Source organism: Chrysochloris asiatica, unplaced genomic scaffold, assembly GCF_000296735.1.
Source record: "Chrysochloris asiatica unplaced genomic scaffold, ChrAsi1.0 scaffold00076, whole genome shotgun sequence".
NCBI classification, from domain to species: Eukaryota; Metazoa; Chordata; class Mammalia; order Afrosoricida; family Chrysochloridae; genus Chrysochloris; species Chrysochloris asiatica.
Genome location: NW_006408594.1, coordinates 11876700 through 11903581, shown reverse-complemented (window position 1 = coordinate 11903581; position 26882 = coordinate 11876700). Strand labels below are relative to the sequence as shown.

General features: G+C 44.3%; 1 protein-coding gene across 1 annotated transcript in view; it reads left to right on the top strand.

Moving 5' to 3' along the window:
* BTBD11 (BTB (POZ) domain containing 11) overlaps positions 1-26882 on the top strand; it is a 441647-nt gene that overhangs the window by 228735 nt on the left and 186030 nt on the right. The window contains exon 3 of the mRNA XM_006865245.1: positions 13835-13984. Coding sequence (XP_006865307.1) covers positions 13835-13984 — 150 coding nt within the window. The remainder of the gene's footprint in view (positions 1-13834; positions 13985-26882) is intronic.

The following is a 26882-nucleotide window of genomic DNA, read 5'->3' as shown; positions in this document are numbered from 1 at the left end:
TTATAATCATTGCAATGAAACGAAATACGATAGGATGAGTGCAAAACCGATGTTCTCCCATGTAAACTTATCACTCAGTTCACAGTAAAAGCTTTAAAAAAAAAAAAAAAGTCTCCGTGCTGAGGGAAGAAGAGGGATCCCAGATGTTCGGGGAAATCTGGGGCAGCTTACCGAAGAAGGTGGTACAACCATAGTTAGTCCCTGTAGAAATCAAGGGCATTCTAGCAAAGCATGGTGGTGGGAAGTTATGTCCGGGAAAGTGGGAAGTTCTGTCACTTGGGGACACGAGGTTCAGTTGGACAGGTAGATTAGGTAACAGTCACAGAGGCCCTTAGATGACTGGCTTAAAGGTCCCAATCTTGTCCCCTTGGAAGGCTCTTGTTAGGGGTGGAGTTATATCCAAGAGCTCAAAGCTTTGCTCCAGGCTCTAAGAGACATTTAAAATCATGGAGAAATCAGTCAAGCAGTGTATTCCTTTCCTATGGCTGCCAAAACAAATCACTATAAAATCAGTGGCTTTCATACCATGGACATGTACTCTCTGAACTCTGGAGGCCAGAAGTCTAAAATCAGAGTGTGGACAGGGTTGGTTCCTTGTGGAGTCTTTGGGGAAGACTATTCCAGGTCTCTCTCCTTGTTTCTAGTGTCTGCAGGCCAAACTTTGATGTTCCTTGGCTTGTTGAATGATACTTCACACCAATCTCTGCCTCATCTTCGCATCTCATTCTTGTCTGTGCCTCTGGTTCCAAAGCTCCCTCTGTTCCATTACGTGGCATTAGGGGCTCATGCTCAATCCAGGATGAGCTCATCTTGGTATCCTTAACTTAATTATACCTGCAAAGATCCTTTAACTAAATAAGATCACGGTCACAGGGTTAGGACGTAGGCATATCTTTTGTGGATGGTCATTCAGCCCAGTACAGGATCCTGGTTTAACAATTGTCCACTGAAATACCAACCTCTAGGGGACAGAGGGGACAGAGGTCCCAGACACGGGGAAGTGCCATGAGCACTGAGTCCTTTGGTTTTCCCTGTGGCTCTTCAGGTCTGCTGAGACCACACTTTTCTGGTGTGACTGGTAGAGCAGCCACCATGATGGATTGATGCCACAGTTCTCAGCCCTGAATGCATGTTAGAGTCACCAGGAACATGTTGAAAACATACCAGTGCCTGGGTCCATCCTGCCCCCAAAGATTCTGGTTGAATTAGTGTTGGGGTGGGGGGGAACCTGAGTATCAGTATTGTTTTTTTTTTTAAGTGCCGAAGTAAGGAGCTCTGGTAGCATAGTGGTTACGAATCAGGCTGTGAACCTTAAGGTCAGCAGTTTGAAACTACCAGCCGCTCTGCGGGAGAAAGATGAGGCTTTCTGCTCTCGTAAAGATTTACAGCCTTGGAAACGTTGTACAGGGTCGCTATGGGTCAGAACCTACTTAACGACACTTAACAACAACAAATCATTCTAATGTGCAACAAGATTTGGCTAACCCATGCATTCTCAATGGAGGGATATTACCCAAGAGGCTAATTGATTGGTGTGTGTGTAAAAAACCTGTAGCTCTCCACAGTACATACTAATCCTAGCTATGGTATTAAAATTTCATGGAGGCAGGGTGTGATTAGGGGGAAAATGTTCAGAGTCTTCTTTAAAAAAAACAAATAAACCCATTGCCACCAAGTTGATTCTAACTCAAAATGTAGAACTGCCTCAGAGGGTTAACAAGGCTGTAATCTTTACATAGGAACCCTGGTGGCGTAGTGGATTACGCATAAGGCAGCTAACTGAGGGGAGAAAAGTAAGGCTTTCGGCTCCTGTAAAGATTTACAGCCTCAGAAATCCTATGCAGGGTCACCATGACTTGACAGCATTTAATAACAGTCTTTACTGTTTACTGAGAAGAAGCCAACTGCCTCTTCTCGCTCCCAGGGAGCACCTGGTGGGTTCAAACTGCTTGACCTATTGGTTAGCAGTAAGTGCTTAACCTCTGTGCAACCAGGACTCCTTCAGAGTCTTCTTATGAGGGCAATAGTGAAAAAACATTGAGAAACATTGAATGATAGCTGGACTACTGTGTATGTTCCTTGATATATATAGCTCCCCAAGCATTTCTGCAAAAGCACCGTTGGCCATAGATAAAGCTGGATGGGGTCTCTTCTCCAAGCAAGAATTGTTTGCTCACTTCCTTAGGGACTTACGGCTTTGTCGAAAGTGCTGTTCCTGTCAACAGCACCAACAAACAAGGATTTAGAACCCTGTTGAGGCTCATTTTGCTCTGTAATCAGCTGCAGGATTTGGCCTAATGGGATTCTAATGTTTTTAAAAGCCAATTTGATCATCTTTGTATTTTCCATGGATCTTGAAAGCCCTATTAGTTATTTATATCAGCACGCATGGACATGGCTGCAAATGGCAGATTTATGCTTTTATCTGCCATTAATGTCCTCACTGTGTTAACTGCAGCAAACATTTAGGCAGCTCTCAACATTTTGCCTAATCCTCCTCTATGCTTGTAGACACCCACACACACGCACACCTCTGTCAGCCTGTGTGGTCAACTTATTAAACATTCTAGTAACTATTTCCCTGACTGCATTATCTCAACTAAGCAAGAAAAGCTATAGCAGTTTACATTTTAAAACCTCACCGCCATCAAGCCAATTCTGACTCATATCAACCCTGTTTAGGGTTTTTTCGAGGCTGTGTAAATCTTTACCTTTCTCCTGATGAGTGGCTGGTGGGTTTGAACTGCTGACCTTGAGGTTAGCCGTCCAGTGCTTATCCAACAGTACCACTAGAGTTCGTTTCATCTGCTTACATTAGGTTGTTTAATTAAAGATAATCAGTCTTTAAAGAATTAGAACACAGATAGATTTAATACTAAAGATTTGTTGACCACAATTGAATCTTTCTTGAATGATTCCGGATCTTCCAGACCTCCATTATGAACATGTATGACCCTCACAAGTTCTTGTGAACAGAGGTATCCAGGTGGAAGGCTGCTCTATCCACCTGCTCCCATTGGGGTGGTTACCCTCACTCTTAGCTGGAAATGGATTCTGACATCTAAGAAGAAATAACTGTGAATATTTGTCCTTGGCATAAAATGCTTCTGACAGCTGGTTTGAAATCTCTCCATTTCCCAGCCCCCATTTATTTCTCTAATGGAAAGAAATCCTCAGTGGGATACTAATGTAGCATCAACACCTTTCCTTATCATTTACTACTCTTTCTTTGCCCGGATTTGTTCAGTCAACTTGAGTTTCTTAAGCAAGGCTCAGTGACATACAGTAAAACTGGAAAGTTGGCAAGAGGGAAGGATACAGCTATGTGTGTTTCAAACACATCTTGTATACTCAAACAGGGCTTTCAAAAAGTTTCTGAAATGAATGGCGCTGTGGGTTAATATGCTGGAGTTCAGAGTCAACTTGAACCACAAGGACAGTGGTTCAAGTTCACCAGCCACTCCTTGGAACCCTATACAAGGTCGCTATGAGTCAGGACTGACTTGACGGCACTTAACAACAGCAACAACAAACTACCCCCCCACAGGAGTTCTGTTGTGGCACTGTATGATGAAGCACTGGACTGCTAACCAACAGGGCAGCAGTTCAAACCCACCATCCACTACTCAGGGTCGCTATGAGTCAGAACCAACTGGATGGTAGTCAACAACAACAAACCTCACGGCCCCTCTTCTCCTTCCTTCCCTTTCTAGTGTGATCTCTACTTTTCTTTACCTGTTGAATCATATTCAGATACTTAATCAATCTGGGAAATTAATCTGGGGGAGAAACATCTGAAAGTAGCTTCTGACCATCTTTAAAGAGTAAGATGTAATGAACCCTTGCCTGATTCTAAAACATACTTTGAAGCTACAATGAACTGAACAGTAGTCACTATTGGCACAGGAAACACTAAATCAGAAGAATAAAATAGAAAATATTGATGTAGACTCAAACCCATCTTGTAATAAAATACATGATAAAGTAGAGTATAAAATAGTGGGGAAAAGATGGATTCAGCAAATTGAGGGCAATTGGTTAACTGCTTGAGAAAACCAAAAACTGAATCTCCCAAGATCTAAAAAGACAAAAACGTGGTTATTTTTAAAAATAATCATGAATAGGAGGAGGCCTTTTGGAACAACACTAAAGGTCTTTAAAAGTTTACGTAGAGATGGAATGAAAAGATAATGGAATTTTTTCCACAACGTTTTTGGAGCCCTCTTATATAACCTACACCTCAGAATTCCCAGAAAGAAGATGGACACATTAAGTTGTATCTGCCAAAAACCTTGGGGTTATCCTTGACTCCTCTCTCCTTACTCTCCACACCCAATTAACAAATCCACTAGCTTTGCCTTCACTTTCTACCACTTCACCCGTAACTGCCCTTATGTGTCAGAATAGAACTGTATTCCATAGGCTTTTCAATGGCTGTGTTTTGGGGAATACATTGCCAGACCCTTCTTTTTGAGACACTTCTGGGTGGTCTCAAATCGCCATCCTATCAGTTCACAGCTAAGCATATTAGCTGTTTGCACAACCCAGGGTCATGATATACAATTATCTATTAACTCAATTGATCTCCCAATGGCCTTTTTAAGACTATACTGTACTTCAGGAATTAATGGAAACCCCATAAAAATGTTTCTACAAATGAACACAATGCTGAGAGTGCTCACTCAAGAAATTTGGAAGATACCTGGTCAACCTACTGCAAGAGATGCCGCTACATGCGTATTACAAGAAACTTGATCCACCACTAATATCATTAATATCACATGTAAGTAAAAGTCTGGTGAAGATTTTTAAATGGCTGCAGAGGTAGACCAGCAGGAATTCAAGCTGGAGTCAGAAGAGAACTTTGAACAAGGAATCTAATTCCTGATGTCAGGGTCTTAGATTGCCAGAAAGATGTTTACCTTGGACTGTGCCAAGGCATTCAACTGTGTGGATCACAACAAATTATGGCTAAGGTGGTAGATAGGATCAGACATTTGTAGAGAGACAGAAAGAGGTTCAGAGAAACTGAATCATGGACACAATGCCACACACCCTATGCCACACAGCTGGGAGATGACAAGGCAGGAATCTGAACCCAAGTAGGTCTGTCTGATGCCTGTTCAAGAGCTGGTCTGATACATCGCAGCTGTTTCTTTCCCATTGATTATAGCTGGGACAGGTCCCATGACCCTCTCTGTTACATTCTGGGGGTAACTTAACAGGTGACAAAGTCTAGCTTGGCTGGCAAAATGTAGAAGAGTTGGCTCTCTCTTGCAGCCAGAGATGGACAAAGTAGGGTTTAAGTCTGCATCTAGATACCAAGACTTACATGTTGTTGTTAAGTGTTGTGGAGTCGGTTCCAACCCTTAACGACCCTGTATAGGGTTTCTGAGGAGGAGCTGGTGGGTCTGAACCACTGGCCTTGCAGTTAGCAGTCCAGTGTTTACCCTACAGTGCTACACCAGCAGTCTGTAGACTTACATAGTCACAAGCAAACCAGCTCGGTACAGCATTCACATCCATCTCCAGATTCTGGTTCCTTCCCATTTGCTACCCCTTCACCCACACACATTGTTGTTAGGAATGAAGGGTTCCAACTCATAGCCACTCTGTATAGGGTTTCTGAGGAGTGGCTGGTGAGTTTGAACTTCCCATTGCTACACCATCAACTGCTCACATGGGGGCAGGCAAACCCCACTGGTGCCGTGGTCCATCTTCTCCTCATGAGCTCTGGGCATTTATTCAGTAAGTAAGTAATTATTTGAATGCCTGTTATGAACCCTGTCCTGTGAGTCCCTAGTAGGGCCTATAGATAAGCACTAAACTACTAGATGAAAGGTTGGTGGTTCAGACCCACCCAAAGTACCTTAGAAGATAGGTCTGGCAATCAATCCTGAAAGGTCACAGCCAGAGTGCAACCCTATGGAGCAGTTGTATTCTGGACATATGAGATTGCTGTAAGTCAGAATTGACATCTAACAACAACAAAAATTATAAGTCAACAATGATCATAGCAGTACATCGACAGGGAGCTGCCAGAAAAGCAAACTAGATTCAGAAGAGGGTAGGGAATGAGGGATGTCATTGCTGATATGTCAGATGGATCTTGGCTAAAAACAGAGAGTATCAGAAAGTATTTACTGTGCTTCTTTGGCTATGCAAATATGTTCAACTGTGCGGAATATAATAAACAATGGAAAACAATGCAAAGACAGGGAACTCCAGAACACTTCATTGTGTCCTTGAAGAAGCGATAGGTACACCAAGAGGCAGTTGTTCGAACAGAACAAGGGATACTGAATGGTTTAAAATCAGGAGCGGTGTGTGTCAGGGTTGTGTCCTTTCACCATACTTATTCAGTCTGTATGCTGAGCAAATAATACAAGAAGCCAGATGATATGAAGACAAAACATGGCTTCAGGTTTGGAGGAAGACTCCTGAACAACCTTAGATATGCAGATGATACTGGAAGTGAAGAGGACTTAAAATAGTTGCTGATCAAAAACGACTTAACATACTGAAGATCAAAGATGACAGCCTTCAGTATGGATCGCACCTCAATGTTAAGAAATCAAAAATCCTCACAACTGCATCAGTAAATGCACTATGATAAACAGTAAAAGAAATTGAAGTTGTCAACTGAGCACTTAGCCACTGCACTACCAAGGTTCCTTGACACATTGTTAGTACCAGGACATTGAACCAGATCTTCATGGCTCAGTCATGGCTGACGTTTTGTTTATTTCCACAATTAGTGCTCATGGAAGCAGCAGTCAAATCAAACAATGTACTACATTAGTCAAATCTGCTGCACACAACTTCTTTAAAGTGTCGTAGAGCAAAGATATCAGTTTGAGGACTAACCTACACCATGGTATTGTCAGTTGCCTCCTATGCATGTGAAAGTTGGACAGTGAATAAGGAAGACCTTAAAAGAATCAATGTATTTGAATTGTGGGGTTGGAGAATATTGAAAGCACCATGGACTTCCAGAAGAACAAACAAGTTTGTCTTAGAAGTATAGCCAGAATGCTCCTTAGAAAACAGGATGGTGAGACTTTGTCTCTCATACTTGGGACATGTCGAGAGGATCAGTTCCTGGAGAGGAACATCACGCTTGGTCAAGGGGAGAGTCAACGAAAAAGAGGGAGCCCCTCAAAGATGGACTGGCACAATGAGAGCAAAAATGGACACAAACAATTGTGAGGAGGGTGCAGGCTCTGGTAGTGCTCTATCTGTGTCACTATGAGCCAGACCTGACTCGATGGAACCTGACAACAACATTTTATAAATGGGGAAACTGAGGCACATCATGGCTGAGTTCACTTGCCTGAGGTCACACAGTGATAAGTGATATCATCAGGGTTCAAACCCACGAACTTTAAATCCAGAACCTTCACTCTTCATGATACGGTCCTAGTATAATTGTTGGGGTTCCTGTAGCACAGTTGTGAGGCTTCAAATTAATTTAAATTTAAATATGTAAAGTGCTTGGCACAATGCCTGAAATATAATCAGGTGCCAACAGTCGCTTTCAACTCATAGTGACCCCATGGGACAGACTAGAGCTGCCAGGCTGGTCCTGCCTGGGTTTTCTTGCCTGTACTTTTGATGAGAACAGATCACAGGTTTTTCTCCTGTAAAGTCATTGTTGTTGTTGTTAAGTGCCATTGAATCTGTTCCAACCCATCGTGACCTTGTACAGGGTTTCTGAGGAGCAGCTGGTGAGCTTGAACCGCCAACCTTGTGGCTCAAACCGACTTTGCAGTCCAGTGCATTAGCCCGCAGAGCCAGATTCAAACCACCACCCTTTGGATTAGCAACTGAGCAATTAGCCACAGCATTACCAGGTCTCCTTGGCACATTGTTAGTACCAGGACTTTGAACCAGATCTTCCTGGCTCAGTCATGGCCAGCACGGGGAAACTGGAATGGACCAGAATTTGTAAAAGTTGTTCAAACCAGAACCATAAGCAGATGGGGGAAAACAATGGGTAGATGCCTTGTTAGAAACTTAATCTCCCTCTTAGAAAAGGACAGCATGCATGTTGCATAGCAACCAAATCTCTTGCCCAGCAGAGTTGAAAGGATGGCAGCCTACCCACCACATTGTCTTTTTAAAATCTCTGTCTGTCTCTGACTGTCTGACAATCTACCTATTATGGTTTGTTGTCGTTGTTAAGTAGTTTAGGTGGTGATATTTAGAGTCAATTTGTTTCCCATTGAAACGTTTTGTTTCGTAACACCTGTTGCGGTTTCCTTGATATAGTAACAATGTTCTTCCCACTTCTTCCATTTCCACGTGTCCTTTTCTGCCCTCCCTGCCTCTGAGCTGGGCTTTGGAGCAGATGCTACCCCTGTGGTCTCATATGTTTGATTACTCTGAAGAGTGTGTTTCTCATGAGTACATGCTCACTCTACAGGACTGTCTGTTATTTGGTTGATCCCTCCGGGTGGGTTCCGTTCCAATTTTGAAAGGTTTCTAAGGGGTTCCGCCAATCTCTATCAGACCAGTAAGTCTTTAGTGTTTTTAATGATTTTGACTTTAGTTCTCCATTTTTCTACCATTCTATCCAGGACCTTCTGCAGCCCCGATCAGAGTAGCAGCCAGGTACCAGTCTAGTTCTTATGGTCTGAAAGTAGTGGAGGCTGTGGTTCGTGCAATCCATTGGCCCTTTGGACTAATTTGACCAAGCTGCTTTGAATGTGTGATGCTCTCCACAGTCCTGGCAAAAAACTCTCCCACATCAGGCTCCTTGAGAGGACTCACTATGCCTCTTTCAAGTCTTCCTTTCTGGCTTATCCTCTGTTTCCACCAGACTTTAAAAACTCAGATCTTCTCCAGTTTCACTTCCTCGTCCATGGTTGAACTGTTCTGAGCCACTTCAATACCCTGATTAATGCTCAATAAACATTGACCACTATCTTTGGCCTCCTCTTCCTTCTCCATCATCAGCAGCAGCATCAAGAGTTGTATGGATGAACAGAAATGGCTGTTCTACTTAATCTTCTCTTTGTGCGTAAATAACATCCTTGTCCTCTAGCAATAGAATGAAGACACAGAGAACAGTCCAAAGAGAGAGACAGGATGGTATAGCATTATATTCCATTTGCCAAGGGGCCATGGCAGCCTTTTCCCTTCAGGAATGCACCCAGATTACCCGCTCAGAAACATATAACCAGTTGTGTCTGGCTTCGGGTCAACCCTAGAGGAGCTGTTCTCATACTTTACGTTCTGGATGACCTCACCAAAAGGTTCTCTGTCTCCAGTCACACAAGATTTTGGAAAGATGATCCCCAAGAGTGTTTGAATCCAGACACTAAGTAAGCAAAACTGCACATTTGTGGCAAGTGGTATTTATCAGACATACTCTGGGCCAGAGACTTTAAATATATTCATCACCGCAGTAAAACCAGAACATCAATATTTTAATCCCTCTTTGGGGATCTAGGGAGTTCTTTGTCCAGGGTGCACAAGGGGCCGGGGCAGGATTGGAGTTCAGCTCTGTCTGGGCACACCTGCCTCACCTCACCTGCCCAGGCTAATCCCGTGGCATTAACACCCTTTTATCTCCAGGAAAGTAGACACTGTGGACATCTTCTGAACCCCAAAGACCCTTTTGAAAATGTGACTAGACTGCTTCCTTAGACAAATGCACAATATATCTCTGAAGTAATAGAGTTTCAAGGTGACTATGACCCCCTAAAGCTCACTGGGAACCCTAGCTATCCAGGGGAAATGATTTCCTTTAGTTCTAGGGGGAAAGAAAAAAAAGTCATCCTTGAACCTGACCTCTTTCTGTCTTTTAATCATGGGTCTTCGTCACAAGGCTATGGCTATTCATGACTTCAATAATGGAAATCGATGAGTTGTCTAAGATTCAGGGCTGTGTTGGACATAAAAATATGATGCCAGGTCTTCTTATTGACCCAGCTGGTTTTTATACAAAAGTATAAATCACGAAAGTTTATATATATACCCCATTGTTGTTGTAAGGTGCCATCAAGTCAGGTTCTGACTCATAGCGACCCTATGTCCTACGAATCATTGACTGGTCCTGTGCCATCCTCACAATTGTTGCTATGTTTGAGCCCATGGTTGTAACCACTGAGTCAGATCCTCTTGTTGAAGGTTTTCCTCTTTTTCTGACTTTATACTTTACCAAGCATGATGTCCTTCTCCAAGGACAGGTCCATCCTGATGACATGTCCAAAGTACAACAGACAAAGTCTTCACCAGACTTGCTTCTAAGGAGTATTCTGGTTGTACTTCTTCCAAGACAAATTTGTTCATTCATCTGGCAGTCCATGGTATATTTAATATTTATCAACATCACCATAATTCAAAGACATTGTCCCACACATTTAACCCTGGGTGGTCAGGTTTCTGACTTTCTCTGTGGAGCTGTGTATCTTCTTCCATCTTCATTTTCCAGCTTTTTAATGCATATATGGGGTGATCGAAAATGCCACGGTTTATGTTTGGCGCACCCGAGTCCTCTAGGAACATCTTCGTATACCCCATAAAAGCCCCAAACCAACTGCTATCAAGTCGATTTATATTTGTAGCAAATGTAGAACAGAATAGGATTGCTCCTTAGGATTTCTGAGACTGTCTGTCTTTTAAAGGTGCTCACAGCTTCATCTGTTTCCCATGGAGCAGCTGGTGGGTTTGAACTGCTCATCTTGAAGTTAGAAGCCCAACACTTAACCCACTACACCGCCAGTGTGCCTTGTATACTCCATAGACTCTTCAACAAGCAAAAGAGAACCCTGGTAGAACATTTTTGCATAATAGATCAATTACAGATTTCCCAAATCTCTGTAATCGAGCTTTTAAAGCTTCTTTGAAGAAATTATCTTTCCACATTTAAATTTCACAACCCTGTCAATGAAGCAGCAATAACTCCAATGAGAATTCCTCATTCTTATGCTAAAGCATAAAGTAATCCAAGGATGGGGCTTGTATATATGAGCTGATTTTCTTTTCAGTTAACATATGTCAAGCACCAGCTTTTAGCTTAGCACATGCAAATGTGTCCTTTGGTACACATTATCTCTTTCCACCCCCAACAACCTCATGAGAGAGACCACTTTTATTACCCCAGTTCACAGAGGAGGAAACTGAGGCCCAAAGAGAATTCCTTGAACCAGTCCAACCAGAGCCGTGACTCAAGTTCTGGGTTCTAGACTCCATGTCCCATTTACTTGTGCTCAACCAGTGTGTGAAGCAAAGTTTTAAGATGCAGGTACACATATCAACAGAAGTCATCCTATGAGGATACTTAAGAGTCCCTTGTGCGTCGATTAGAGGATTTTACCCTTCCCAGAATTCAAGATTCAGCCCCCAAGCAGAATCATTTATGACACTGGATTCTGACTGAATCATTTATGACACTGGATTCTGACTGTCTCGTGCCTTTTACATTGGGCTTTTTGAGGGCAGTAAGTCCCTACATTTGAGGCAGGAGTATCCAGTGAGGGATTGGCCCAAGGTAGGTGGCTGTTTCAGTGGTTCCTGACTTTGCCTCTGATCAAACAAATGTCTTGGCAGGTGGGAGGAAGCCAGGATGACTCAATGTGTCCTTGCTGAGTTGAACGGGAGGATGTCCGCTGTTTAGGAAATGATCAAGGGGGAGGCCAGCCTTGACAATGGGCATTTCTCTGATGGCCTCATCTTCCCTTGAAAGGCTGAGAGTCCCTGAGTGCAGGTGTTACCAAATGTGCCACGGGAATTCTCCTGGGCTTCTAGCAAGGAGGCGCAGATTCAAGTGAGGTGTCGGGGACACAAGATATGAGCAGGACCACAGGAGTGAGAGAAAGCAGGTTTAATCAGTGGAAGTACACTCGATAGGCGAGCGGGTCTATCTCTGAAAGCCAGTGAGGCAGACATGGCTGTCTAGGGGTAGTTCTTCTAAACTTCCCATCACTGACGTTCTTGTAGCTCATAGGCTTTCTTCTTTTTGTCTCTTTATTTAATGATCTTCTTCTACCTGTGATAGTTGGTGGTTACCGGAGGGTTGGGGAGGCAGTATCAGGTCTTCTCTTCCTTCCTGACATCCCTGCTCTATCACGGGGCTGCCCGTTGGTCATCACTGTCCATGGTGGAGCCAAGCATAACACTAGCTCACATCCTATGAGCAATGAACCTGTTTCATCAAGTGCATGCCGCATTATGTACCAGCATAGCTGGTAATGCTTAGGCACCCTGCCCATCACAACCCATCGGTGTGTCAGGAAAGCACTTTGGCAGGGGGAATTGTCTGTGTTTACACTAAGAAAAGAGAAATATAAAAATTAAAATGCAGGGTGCATCACACATAGCATATTTTTCATGAAACATTTGGTCTTGTGGAAAACATGAAGAGTGTGGGAAATGCATGCCTGTGAATCGTAATATAAAATACATTTCTTCTCTAGAGTCATGGTCAAGACCCTTTGTAGTCTAGTGCTTAGAGAACAATTTGAATCTGCTCCACGTTGTCTGTCACTTTCCTTAGACCAGCAGGCTAAGAAAGATGTGTTCTAACCATGGTGGTGACAGAGACACAAGAGAGAATATTCAAGTCTACAAGCATTTGTTTAGACTTTGGATTCCATAATGCCCATTGACCTACCATTGACCAGAGCGAGTTGAGCAGGCAACCCCCAAGTCAAGGAGCAAGACTTACACTCTACCTACAGAGGTTGGGGTAGTAGGAAGAAGGATGGATATTATTAAACAATCTACCAAAGCAAGTCTTAGCTTTGGTAGTGTAGTGGTTACGAATCAGACTGTGAACCTTAAGGTCAGCAGTTTGAAACTATCAGCTGTTCCGTGGGAGAAAGATGAGGCTTTCTGCTCCCGTAAAGATTTCCAACCTCGGAAACCCTGTACAGGGTGGCTATGCGTTGGAATCAACTCGACAGCACTTAATGACAACAAACCAAAGCAAGAGGTCTGGTTCTCAGTAAATAATGATGGTCTGAGAACAAAGGGAAGTAAAAGTAATTGGATTTCAGGGGTTTTCCCTGGTTATTCACTGTACAAGCCCTTGTGTGGGCTGCAGGATAAGCCCTGGTTGAAGACCTTGCGGCTAGCAGTTCAAACCCACGTGCTGCTCTTAGAAACACTGTACAAAGTTGCTGTGAGTCGGAGCTGACTCAAAAGCACACAACAATAACATTCACTGTACAAGTTACACAAGTCCATGAAGACCCATCTACTTCCTGACACATAGCTCCACAGAGAAAGTCAGAAGCCTGACTGCCCAGAGTTAAATGTGTGGGGCCAATAAAGTAAGTCCTTAAAAGCGATGGTCAGCAGACTCTGCCTCCAGGCTGGGAGGTTAGGGACAGCGGCTGACTCAGGGAGGAGAGGGAAAATAATGACCACAGGGTTCCCAATTGGCCTCTCTGGATGACTACATTCCCTATGGGGTCCAAAGAAAAGAGTTTTGTGTGTGTGGCCTTAAGATGTGTGTACACATATGAATGTCCATTGTTGTTGTTGTTACATGCCATTGAGTTGGTTCCGACTCATAGCGATCCTGTATAGGGTTTCCAAGGAGCAGCTGGTGAGTTTGAACTGCCGACCTTGTGATTCAAACCAACCTTGTAGTCCATTGCTTTATCCCACAGGACTCCATGAATGTCTATATATTCTCTAAAATCAGTAGACCAGGACTTTGAAGAGCCCTTTCCCAGGAGTTAGATATCCATCTCTAAAATTAGAGTCGAAATACGTTTCTTTCTCTGGAGCAGAAACTCTGGAGTCATTGAGGTTGTTCTAGGTTTTGTGCCTCTCCCTCAGTTACCTGAAAAAGTATCTGTTTTCCTTTCATTGTCCGCAGGGGTGCTGTGCCTGCCAGACAGCCTGAATCTGCACAGAGACCCGCAGCGGTCAAGCAAGCCCGGGGAACTGCCCATGTTCAGCCAGTCAGAGTTGAGGACCATCGAGCAGTCCTTGCTGGCCACGCGTGTGGGCAGCATCGCGGAACTGAGTAAGTACAAACTGGCCCTTGAGCCTCGTGGCATGCCTTCTCTGTGCCCAAGGTGAACCACATTATCCTTCAGGCCACCAGGTGACACCTTTCATTGAGCACTTGCTGTATACAGAAGATGGTGCTGATGGCTATGGGGAAGACAGGGGCTCTGGAGTCAGGTGGGACTGATCAGTTTCCGGGTTCAATTGATGTCAGTCAAGTTCCTAACATTTTCTGAGCCACAGTTTCCTCCCTCACAGTGTAGACTAGAGATGCAGTGTACCAGAGCCCATAAAAGGGTTTACCATATACCATGGCATGCAATAGATGCTGCATAAATGCTAGCTGTTCATTGTTGATTTACACAATGGAAAGCTTCTCACCTCATTTCCCATATTCCTGAACATTTTCAAATGGTTGCCTATGGAAAAGGGTTGGGGTCGGAGGGCAGGGGGGCGGTGTATTTTTGTTACTAGTGTCAAGTCAATTCCATGGCTCTCTGTGTGTGCAAAGTACAACTACTTTCTAGGGACTTCAAAGCTGTGACCTTTCTGAAGCAGATAACCGGGCCTGCTTTCTAAGGCACCTCTGGGTGCATTTGAACTGCCAACCTTGATGTTATTAGTCGACTGCTTAACTATTTGCACCACCCGGAAATAAGGGTACAGTTAGTAATGATAGCTATTTTTATTAAATTTGCAGCATTCACATATATTAACTGTAATCATTGGCTTCATACTGCCCCCATTTTACAGACTTCGAAATTCAAGTCTAAATTTGTGAAAATGAATTCCCTAAATATGCAATTTTACCACAAAGTAGCAGAACACAGATCCAAATCCCTGTAGTCTGGCTTTAAGACCCATATGCCCATCCCTCCATCACCACCACCACCTCCCCACCCCCACTCCCTAGTGGCCAGACCTATTGGCCAACCCAACAGGAGTCCAAAGAGGGGACAAGTAAGTAAGGAACAAGTAAGGAACAAGAAGTGAGATCTTGGATCTTCAGCCTGAGCCGCCTCCAGAATTCTGGACTTGGTATCTCCCTTGAAGATCTAACTGATAGCTTGAAACCAACTTGCTCAAATCTGAAGTCCCAATCTTTCCAGCACCTACCACAGTTTTTTCCATTTCTGAACATGGCACCTCCATTCTTCTAGGATCACTATGAGTCAGAATAGACTCAATGGCAGTAGAGATTTTTCCATTGCTTGGCCAAAAAACCTTAGCGTTATTGTTAATGTCTTTCACTCCTTCATATATCTGTTGCATCAGCCACTTCCATTGGGCCTCATTCATATATACCCACATCCCACTAGTTCTTACTATCTCCATCACCCTTCTAGTCCATCAGCCAGTTCCCTCAGGCCTCCCTCATGTACACCCACATCCCACTAGTTCTCACCACCTGGGTCATTGTGTGGCTCTCTGCTTAGCACAGCTGTCACAAGGTGAGTTGGATCTCATCTCTCTATCGTTCAGAACCCTCCATCGGTTCCCCATCTGACCCATAGGAAAAGCCACTGCCCTGAGATTTATTTACACCAACCCCTTATCTCTCAGACATTGTCTTTTTTCTTCTTGGTCCACTGAATTCCAATCACCTGGCCTCACTTCGGTTCCATTAATACACCAAGATACCTCAGGAGCTTTGTACTTCCTTCCTTCTGCCTGGAGCACTCTTCCTCCAGATCTCCACATGGCTGGCTCCCTCACTGCCTTCAAGCCTTACCCAAAAGCTACCTTCTCCACTTTATTTAACATGGTGACATCCTGCAGGGCTTCAGCCCCTTTCACTGTTTCCTGTTCTCCCTCAATGTGACCATCTTATGACATGGTCTGTTAGACTTTCTTCTTAAATAACAGCATTCTGAGATGTAGTTCACATACCATACAATTCACTTCTTCAAAGTATACAAGTCCCTGGCTTTTAGCATACTTACACAGAGTGCAACCATCACCAAGAACAATTTTAGAACATTTTCATCATCCCATTAGCAATCACTACCCTTCCCCACTTCAGGTCACATTCTAATTTTACTTGTTTGTTGTTGTAGTAGTTGTTTGTATATCTTTTCCTAAAGGATCCCTGGTGGCCCTCTGCTTAAGTACTCTGCGGCTAACCAAAAGGTCCCCAGTTTGAACACACCAGCCACCACACTGTAAAAGATGCGGCAGTCTGCTTCGGTAAAGATTACAACCTTGGGAACCTTATGAGGCGCTTCTACTCTGTTCAACAGGGTCTCTATGAGTTAGAATTGACTTGATGGGTTGTTGTGGCTTTTATTTATATCTTCCTACTAGAATAGATTCTCCCTGAAGGCAAGGATATAACCCCAGTAATATCGCCTGGCATGTAAGAGAATCTTAGGAAATACGTGTGTGTTGAAAATGAGTGTATGTATGTATGTATGTATGGATGGATGGATGGATGGATGGATGGACAGATAAACGAATGAGTGGATGGTTAGACGGATGGATGGATGGATGGACAGATGAACGAATGAGTGGATGGTTAGACGGATGGATGGATGGACAGATGGGTGGATGGACAGGTGGATGGATGGACGGATGGATGGATGGTTGGATGGATGGACGGATGGATGGATGGACGGACAGATGGATGAACAGATGGATGGACCGACGGACGGATGGGTAGAGGGATGGATGGATGGATGGATGGATGGACGGATGGACGGATGGACGGATAGATGAGTGGATGGATGGGTGGGTGGATTGATGGACAGATAGATGGATGGATGGATGGATGGACGGATGGACGGACGGACGGACGAATGGATGGATGGATGGACAGATGAATGGACGGACGGATAGATGAGTGGATGGATGGATGGGTGGGTGGATTGATGAACAGATTGACGGATGGATGGATGGATGGACGGGTGGATAGATGGGTGGATGGATGGACGGATGGATGAATGGATGGAAGCACGGATGGACGGATGGATGGATGACATAAGGCAGAAAAGTGGACAGATGGGAGAGATAATCAGGGTTGGAATATTTCAAGTTAGCAATAATCTGCCATACTTGACCACCCCCTAATTCAGGACTTTGCTTTCTGAATCTGTCCAGCCAGAGGAAAACATTGACTTATGACCCAATTGATTGTCACCTGTGACACCACAGCAGTGATCTCAGAAATACTAGATTATGTTAAAGTAGTAGTTGATAATGTAATTCCAACAAGTCCTGAACTATGATCCAGGACCCACAAGTCAACTGTCCCCAAAGGCATTTCCTGTCCACGGTCCCCCTCCCCAGCATGGCATGCCTCCCTGAAAAGAGAAGTGGTAGCTGGTCAAGCTGTAGTGATGAGGGTCTTTGGGCCTCTAACCAGTTGCCTTTGAGTTGATTCCAGCTCAAAGCAGGTCGGGATGACCCCATACATGTCAGAATAGAGTTGTGCTCCTCGGGGTTTTCAATGGCTGATTCTTCAGAAATAGCTCACCAGGACATTTTTCTGAGGTTATATAGACATAATCCTCTAACTTGTCCTTGAACAGCTGAGCTTACTAACTTTTCACATCATGCAGGAATTCTTCTGATCTCTAGAGAGATATTTTCCTGGCACTGATCTTGGAAACTACATTTCCATTTTGTTGAAGCATTGGAAATCACAATATAACCAGTCACCGGGTCCTCCAGCTCCAGATCGTACCTGTCGGTGCCACAGGTGCCTTTGGCTGTCTGGAAAAGCCTGTGAAATCTGTCTCAAAATAATCATTTTAAATGCATAAAATAAATTACATAGAATGACGAAGGAAACCAATTAGATTCAAATGCACTTAGCAAATCCTTTCTCATCTACCTGTGGTATAGTTGTGTGCTTGTTTTTTATTAACACATTCCATAACAAAACTTAACAAGTCTGATGACCCAGGGAGTTTGGAGAGTCAGATTGTGAATCACATGTTGAGATGTCTTCAACAACGGTACCAGGATAAGGAACCTGTGCATTTTCCCAAGCTCCCAGGGTGATTCAGATGTACACGGTCCAAGCTGCACTCTTGGGAAAACATTGTTCTAAGAAGAAAGGCCCCATGGTGGGGGCCTTGGCTCATTTCTAGGGTGATCCATGCCTCTGGGTGACTAGGATCTGCTGAATTGGGGAATTTCTTTATGGATACCCACACTGGGGGTCCACACACTCTCTTCTGGGTTCTCAAGGACTTGTCCTGGTTCTTGGTGGCTCCTCCCAGCCTCTGGAATTTGGCCTGGGGCTCTGTTTAATCCTGATGCTCTCCTAGAAGGAAATTCCTTGGGTGGTGCAGACAGCTAAGTACTTAGCTACTAACCTAGAGGCTGGTGGTTCAAAATCACCGGTAGGTACCAAAGATGAAAGTCCTGGTGATCTTGATTCTGAAAACCCAGGTATTGAAAAACACTACTCTGATACACATCGTGAGTCAGAATCAACTCCTCAGCAACTCATTTGGTTTAGGTTTGTTTTTTTGTTGTGGTTGTTGTTATTTGGGGAGGGTGTGTGTGTGTCTGGGCAGGTACTTCAAAGAAAGGCTCTGCTAAACAAATCTGCAGTTCACCTAAGCAGGCAGCTGGCAGGATGAGCGTGCCGCATAAATTGTTTTTAAGGAGTTTGCTCTGTACATTAAATGGTGTCTGTGAATGAATGTTGACTCTCACATATGAATTGTTGGCACACAAATGAATGTTGCTAATTACGGATGGGGTTTGTAAATGCATTGAGTCAAATGGTAGAACGCGTGCGAGGAAGCAGTTGCTAAGACATGTCGGCAACTGAGGTAATAATATTGCCTTCTTTTCCGGATCTGCCTGTCATTTGGACTGGCTTGCTGTGTGGTCTGAATCAATACTGCTGTGCTTGCTGTGTGTACAGAGACAGCTGCTCTTCATAGTCAAAGGTTATTCTGCCAATGTAGGTCTTAGAAACCACTCACTTTCCAGCAAAGACAAAATGAAGAGGCCTTGTCCTGAGCTGTTCTGACTTTTTTTGAAGCAGGGACATGGCTGGTCAGGGTGAGAGACCATTCTTTGACCATGACCTTCTTTATAACTAGTTCATGTTGTTAGGTGCCATTGAGTTGGTACCAACTCATAGCAAACCTATGTACAGCAAAATGAAATACTGCCCGGTTCTGAGCTAACCTCACAGTTTTCTATGAATTCTTTCCCATGTACTACTGTTATCCCCATTTGATGGTACAGGAATGGAGGCTTGAGGAGGGTAAACAGCTTGTCCAAGATCCAACACACCTGGGAGTTGAAGGCATTTGGCGATACAGCTTTTGGACTGCCCAGCTGGAACCCTCTCTAGGGAAAGCAGAATGTGTCCAAGACCTGAGAATTCTGCCTGTAGATCAGGGTGTTGGTCAGGTTTGTGTCCAGCCAGCTCTGAGGATCAGTGATTTGCTCTACACGACAACTTGTGGACGATCTCCAAACTAAGCTGGATGTGGAAAAATTCACAAAGATTACCAAGTACCTCCCCTGCCGCTGGGATTTCTCCCTGCCCTGTTTTCTCAGGTAGCTAGAGGACAGATAAAAACCAGACCATCACCCATTGTCACTGAGGTGATTCAACTCATGGTGACCCTATACATTGAACAGAACAAAACGTTGCCTGGTCCTGCTTCATCCTCTCAGTCATGGGCATCAGTGACTATTGTGCTAACCCATTTCCCTGAGGATCTGCCTCACCCTTGGTGGCCCTCTGCTTCACCAAACATGATAACCTCTTCCAGCAATTGACCCCTTCTGGTGGCTTGTCCAAAGTAAGTAATCAATGTTGTGTTTTGATCCATAAGGTTTTCATTAATTTTCAGCCAGGTCTTTCTTCCTGTTCTTAATCTGGAAATGCTGCTGAAACCTGCCCCTCATGGGTAACCCTTCTGGTATATTAAATACCAGTGGCATAGTTTCCAGCATCATAGCAACATGCAAGCCACCACATAATAGCACACTGAAACATGCCCTGGATTTTCTCAGGGCATCATATGGAAGCCCAGACCCACCTTTACCTCCTGACAGGTCCAAAGCACTTCTCTTTGTCTTGTCTGCTCTGCCTGGGAGTGAGGACACATCCACAAAGAACAAAACTCAGAACCAGTCAAAAGATCAGACTTACTGTTTGAATAGAAACTGGTAGAACCCCCAGACTATGGCCTTGGTCCGCCTTCAGATCTGGAATAAGCTCTCTCCCATGACTCAATTTTCAGCCAAACAATAGACTGTGTTTTTGTTAAGTGCCGTCAAGTCGGATCTGACCCATAGTGACTCAGTATACAGTTTCCAAGGAGCAGCTGGTGGGTTTGAACCGCCAACCTTGCACATTATCCTGCAGTGCCACACCAGGACTCTAGACAAGTCTACAAGGGGAAACAATAACACTGGGGAGATACACATAACTTTAAATAATCAACCTTTTGAGATCAAAAGGACAGCATTTGCCCAAGAAGAAAGTGCAGAAGATGGAGAAAATAAAAATGCAAACAAACACAGTGAGGGTGTGGGGGTAATTGATATTACATTATGATAATTACAGTCAATACAATGAAACAAAATGTGTATGTATGGAAAACTGACTGCTTTCTAAAACTTCACCCAATTCACAATAAAAAGTGAAGAGAAAAAAAAAAAATCCAAGATTTGTGGAATGATACATTAAAGGGAAGATATTATTATTCCCATTTCTCAGATAAAAAACTGAGACTTAGGGAGAATAAATGTCCACCCAGAGCTACACAGCTAGTACATGGCAGACTCATAATTCAAACCCAGTTGATTTTCTTTTCCCACTGTGTTGTTTCCAGTTCGACTGTGTGTTCTGAGCACCAGTCTCTGAACTCACCTTTCATAGCTCAGGAACTAGCCTTTGGAAGTCAAATGAATGAATGAATGGCCCAGAGTACAGTAGTGGGTGAAACAAAAACTGAAGCGAATTCTACACGTGAATGGCACCCTCAATAAAAACCCAGTCAAATATTTCATTTTCTGTGGAACTAAATTTTGAAGATAAGAATCTAGAACTTCTAAATCTGCTAAATTGGGATATTACATGGCTAGCAATTTTTTGGCCCTGAGCCTTAGGTACTGCACTGAATTTCACAGTTGACTTAGAGTCTGGGGGTGGGGGGATGGGGAGTCCTGGTCTCCTTCCCTAAAACAGTGAGTAGCCTGGGGAAGCTGGCCCACCTATCTCCCTACTGAGGCCACAGGGAAAGCAGACATCCCAGGGATCAAATTCCAGGAGTCAACTTGACTCTGCAGTTGGCCACATACAACCCGTCTTTGTGCACTCTGAGATCTTGTCTTGCCTCTTCTTCTTATCACCCAGCTTTGCCCTCAAGCTCCCAGTTAAATTCCCATATGACAGTTGTGCATTATGATGTTGGATTTTTGTTGCTTAAAAGGGCAGGGGGGTGGGAACAGACTCCATTGTAAAGCGTCTCTTGTCTTTTCAGACTGGTCTGTGAGCTTGTTTTCCCATTAAGTGAGGTTATCAAAGGGGGCCTTAATTTACAGCTGTGCATGAAAAGGGTTGCTGGACTCTCTCCTCTGCATCACTGAATAAGCCATTCTCACAGGAGTTCTGATGAGGCACTGTAGGATAAGCACTGCACTGCTAACCACAAGATTGGTGCTTCAAATGCACCAAACATTCCTTGGAAACCCTATACAGGGCCCTTATGAGTAGGAAGTAACTTAACAGCACTTAACAACAACTGCTTGACCAAGAGGCCTCTCCCATTGTTTGAAATGCCCAGGGGCCCTTTGCAGAGAGTCCTGCTACCTCCAGTCCCAAAGGTGTACCTGTCATCCTTGTAGGTGGCAAAGTAGCTACTAGCCTCATGGTGATTTCTACATTTCTTCATTATTAGAAAAATATTGGCTTTCCACTTACAGCATTGATATGAAGTTTCCTTTGGAAATGAATTTATTAGTGTGACAGAATGAGCCAATTTAGAGACAAATACTAGTAAATAAATTGTGCCGGTGGCACAAAGAAATGAAACATGCCGTGATGGTGGCTCCCAAGTGGCTAACGTTTGCAAAACATGGTTATTAGTGGATTCTCAAGCAAGCTCCTGGAACCAAACTCCAGCTGCTCAAACTCAGGCCTACTGGTGATGAGTGAATTTGCTGTGGTTCATGACAACCAGAGGTGAAGGCAACACATGGCACATGTATAGAGCAGGTTTTTACGTGGAGCTTGCAAGAATCCCTGTGCCAGTCCTGTATTCTAAGCCCATCCCGCCTCAGAGATTACCCTTATGGCCTCAAGGGCCTAGGCTGATTGATGGTGGTGGTGGTGATCATGATGATGGTGGTGATGACAGTGATGGTGATGATTAATGGTGTTGGTAATGAAGATGGTGGTGATGGTGGTAGTGATGATAGTGATGATGACGCTGGTGATAGTAGTAGTGGTGATGATGATGGTGATAGTGGTGGTGATGGTGATGATGATGGTGGTGACGATGATGGTGATGATGGTGATGATAATGGTGGTGATGATGATGGTGATAGTGATGATGATGATGGTGGTGTTGGTGATGATGATGGTGATAGTGATGATGGTGATGGTGGTGTTGGTGATGATGATGGCGGTGGTGGTGATGGTGATAGTGGTGATGGTGATGATGGTGGTGACGATGATGGTGTTGGTGATGGTGATGATGGTGTTGGTGATGATGATGGTGATGGTGATGATAATGGTGGTGACGATGATGGTGATAGTGATGATGGTGATGGTGGTGTTGGTGCTGATGATGGCGATGATGATGGTGATGGTGATGATGGTGTTGGTGATAGTGATGATGGTGATAGTGATGATGGTGTTGGTGATAGTGATGATGGTGATGGTGGTGTTGGTGATGATGATGGTGATGGTGATGATAATGGTGGTGACGATGATGGTGATAGTGATGATGGTGATGGTGGTGTTGGTGATGATGATGGTGATGATAATGGTGGTGACGATGATGGTGATAGTGATGATGGTGATGGTGATGATGATGGTGATAGTGATGATGGTGGTGTTGGTGACGATGATGGTGTTGGTGATGATGATGATAGTGTTGGTGATGGTGATGATGGTGTTGGTGATGATGATGATGGTGGTGGTGATGATGATGATAGTGATGATGATGGTGATAGTGATGATGGTGATGATGGTGTTGGTGATGATAATGGTGGTGACGATGATGGTGATAGTGATGATGGTGATGGTGATGATAATGGTGGTGACAATGATGGTGATAGTGATGATGGTGATGGTGGTGTTGGTGATGATGATGGCGATGGTGATGATGATGGTGGTGATGATGTTGGTAATGATGATAGTGATGGTTATGACAGTAGTGGTGATGGTAACGGTGGTGATGCTGATGATGTTGATTCAAAGAAGAACAGTGCTGAAAACGTATTATGCACTTGTAATGTACAAAAGCCTGTGTCAAGTTCTTTAAATGCTGTATGTGCATTACCTCATGTAATACTATGAAATAACTACTGTTATTCTCCCCATTTTACAAATAAAGAAACCAGATGAAGTACATTTCGTAGATTATTTATGTAATCTACACAATAAATCCATAAGGCTGGATGATGACCCCCATTCAGAGAGCGGGGAGTTAAGTACCTCACAGCTAGTTAGTGGCAGATTGCAGACGCAGACATCTGCAGTCGTATCCACAAAGCATGCTCCTAACCACTTTGTTGTCCTGCCCTTCCAGGAACAGGACCATGGATGAGACATGGTCTCTGTTCTTGGAATGAGACAAAGTGAATAAGAACCTATGAAACACAACAAGATTAAACAAGTAACGTTTCCTGGTGGGGCGCTGTGGGCTAATGTACTAGACTGCAAAGTTCATTTGAGTCGCACGGTCAGTGGTTCAAGCTCACCAGCTGCTCCTCGGAAACCCTATACAGGGTCATTATGGGTCAGAACAGACTCAACGGCATTTAACAACAACATTAGACTTTATTGGTACTGGATAACCATTTGTTGCCTTTGAATTATGGTGTTGGAAGAGAATACTGAAAGTGCCATGGACTGCCCAAATAACCAATAGATCTTTTTTGGAAGAAGTGCAGCCAGAGTGCTCCTTGGAGGCCAGGATGGCTAAGCTTCGTCTCTCATACTTTGGACATATTGTCCGGAAGAAACAGTTGCTGGAAAAGGATGTGATGCTGGGTAAGATGGAGGGTCAGAGATAAAGAGGAAGACCCCCAACGAAATGGATTGGCCAGGTGGCATCATTGATGGCGTTGAGTGTGGCAGCGGTAGTGAGGTTGGCCCAGGATCGGACATTGTTTTGTTCTGCTGTTTCATTCTGCTATGAGTCGGTTCCAACTCGATGGCACCTGACAACAACAACAACTACAGCAGATGTTGCAGGTACACAAGAGGTGGGGGCATGGGTTCTGACTGAAGGCAATCCTGGAGTGCCGTGTGGAAGAGGTGGCATTTGATCACACCCTTGAAAGGTAGCAGGAGTTCAGAGAGTTTAGGGAACAGTGCAAGAATAGCATGAACAAAGATAGGGAACTTGGAAACGCAAGATAAGCTGAATGAGACTCTAGGGGATGGTTAGCACAAACAAGGCACAAAGGGCACCCACCCACCAGGCTTTCCAGAGTGGGTGGTGTAGGTGCCCACGCACTTTGGACTTTTTTGTTTTGAATTTTTGATGGGCCTCTTTGAGATGGACAAATGGACAAAGAAGCATACTCCATCCTGATAGTGGTAAAGAAAGTAAACCCAGCTTGATAAGTTTATTTTTCTGAGCCCATAAGTGCCTGTGCCCTAAATTCAAAATTCAGAAATGACAGAAGAATTGAAAGGAACTGTTTCCCACAATCCCACTAGGCAGAGAAATCCTTGGTCAACACTTGTATATATTTTTTCCTGGTATTTACTTAACACATACTTTTTAATAACATAATCCTGATTACACTGTAAATAATTTTTAATTCTTTTTTTTTCCACTTAGCATTTGAATGCAGGGATTTTTTTTCCGCCTTTCAGGATTTTCCAGCTGTATGTAAACATTTTTAATGGCTGCATACATTCGTCATCCTATCATGTGGGTGTTTCTGAGCTGATTTAACCGCTGTCTATATTTTTGAACATTTATTTCTTTGTCATATTTGGGGTCCTGTAAATAAGATTTGGGTAAAAATCCTTGAGAATAGAGATTTTGCTGCATTTTGAATTCTAACATTGGGATAGTTTCCCAATAATGGAATCACCGAATCAAGAGTTAGGAAATTCCTTAACACCGTTACCGCATAGGGCCAAATTGCTTCAAGATGGACTTGGAGCTGGTGAGTTTGCAATGGGCAGTCTCTGAAGGAAGATTTTGGAACAGTGTGGAGCCAGGAGGCCCAGCATTAGAGGCAGACTCATAAACACCCATGTTGAAGCTTCTCTCAGATTCTTACTAATCTAGCATTGATGCCTCTGTGTGTGAGTCTGTAAATAGGGTTTCCCAATCTTAATGTTGTTTTTAAGTGCCATCGAGTTGGTTCCAACTCATAGTGACCCTGTATAGATTTTCTGAGGAGTGCCTGGTGAGTTTGAACCTCCAACCTGTTGGTTCAAACTGACCTTACAGTCCAGTGCTTATCCTACGGCATCACACCAGGACTCCTTACTCTTGGTACTGGATAGCCATTTGTTGTGGGGCTGTCCTGTACATTGTAGAGTATTATGTGGCATCCCTGGCCTTTATGTGTTAGTTGTGTCCCCTAGTTGTATGTGTCAAAAATGTCTCCACACATTACCCAACATCCCCTGTTGTTAGGTGCTTTTGTGTCATTTCCAACCGTAGCAACCCCATGCACAACAGAATGAAACACCAGTCCTGCGTCATACTCACAATTGCTGCTATGCTTCAGTCCATTGATTGCTGTTGCCATCTCACTGGGGGGTCTTCCTCTTTTTCAGTGACCCTCCACTGTACCAAGCACTGTACCAGATCCTTCTCCAGGAACTGGACCCTCCTGATAACATGAGAGATGAAGTCTGGTCATCTTGGCTTCTAAGGAGCCTCCTGGTTGTACATCGTCTAACACAGATTTGCTGGGAGGCACAATCTCCCCAGCTGAGAATCCATGCTGTAAAACTGAAATCATAGGAGCACACACGTTATAGCGCGGTCAGGGGTCTCTGTGGTCTCAGGCTTTTTTGACCAAGCCTCCAGCCTGCAACAACCTTCCCTTCAGAGGATGGTAGGGGGTGAAATGAGTTAACAAGAAGCCTATGTCCTACCACCCGTACTTTCCTGTGGGTGAGAGAGGCTTCCCAGTGGTGTTTCTCAGCCCCTGTCTCCCGAGGTGCCGACTCCTGCATATTTCGCAGTCCCTCTCTGCAGGGTTAACCCAGCAGTTTCCAGAACGTGGCATCTTCCTGCCCTGCTGTGTCCGGGGCTGCTGTGGCACCTGAACCTGCATGAAGTCTGTGAGAGGCTGCCTTTGAGGATTCTGACGTCCTGGACAAGGACAGTGTCTTCAGTCCTTCCCCAAGCTGCTGTTGTACACAGGGTCACTGTGGGTTGGAGACATCTCAGTGGTACTTAACAACAACAACTCTCATAGCTGGGGGTGGAAACTGCAATTTGGTCTCGCTTCCTGCCTCCTCTGTGGCTCTCCCCTCCTCTGTGCCCACCAAGGACGCCGCTGCAACCACATACCACTTAACGGTGTGCTGAGTGTGGCAAAGCTGACTGTGACTTCTGAGTTCTTCCTTGGTAGTTCCACCACCGTGAATCAAGAACTTTCTCTTCCACCACACAGAGGCAGTGTGGTGTGGTGCTCGGTGTCTGCGCTGAGAGCCTGATGACAGGCCAGTTCTCTCTCTCGCTGCCAGGTGATTGCAGCCAAATGACTCAACCTATCTGTGCCTC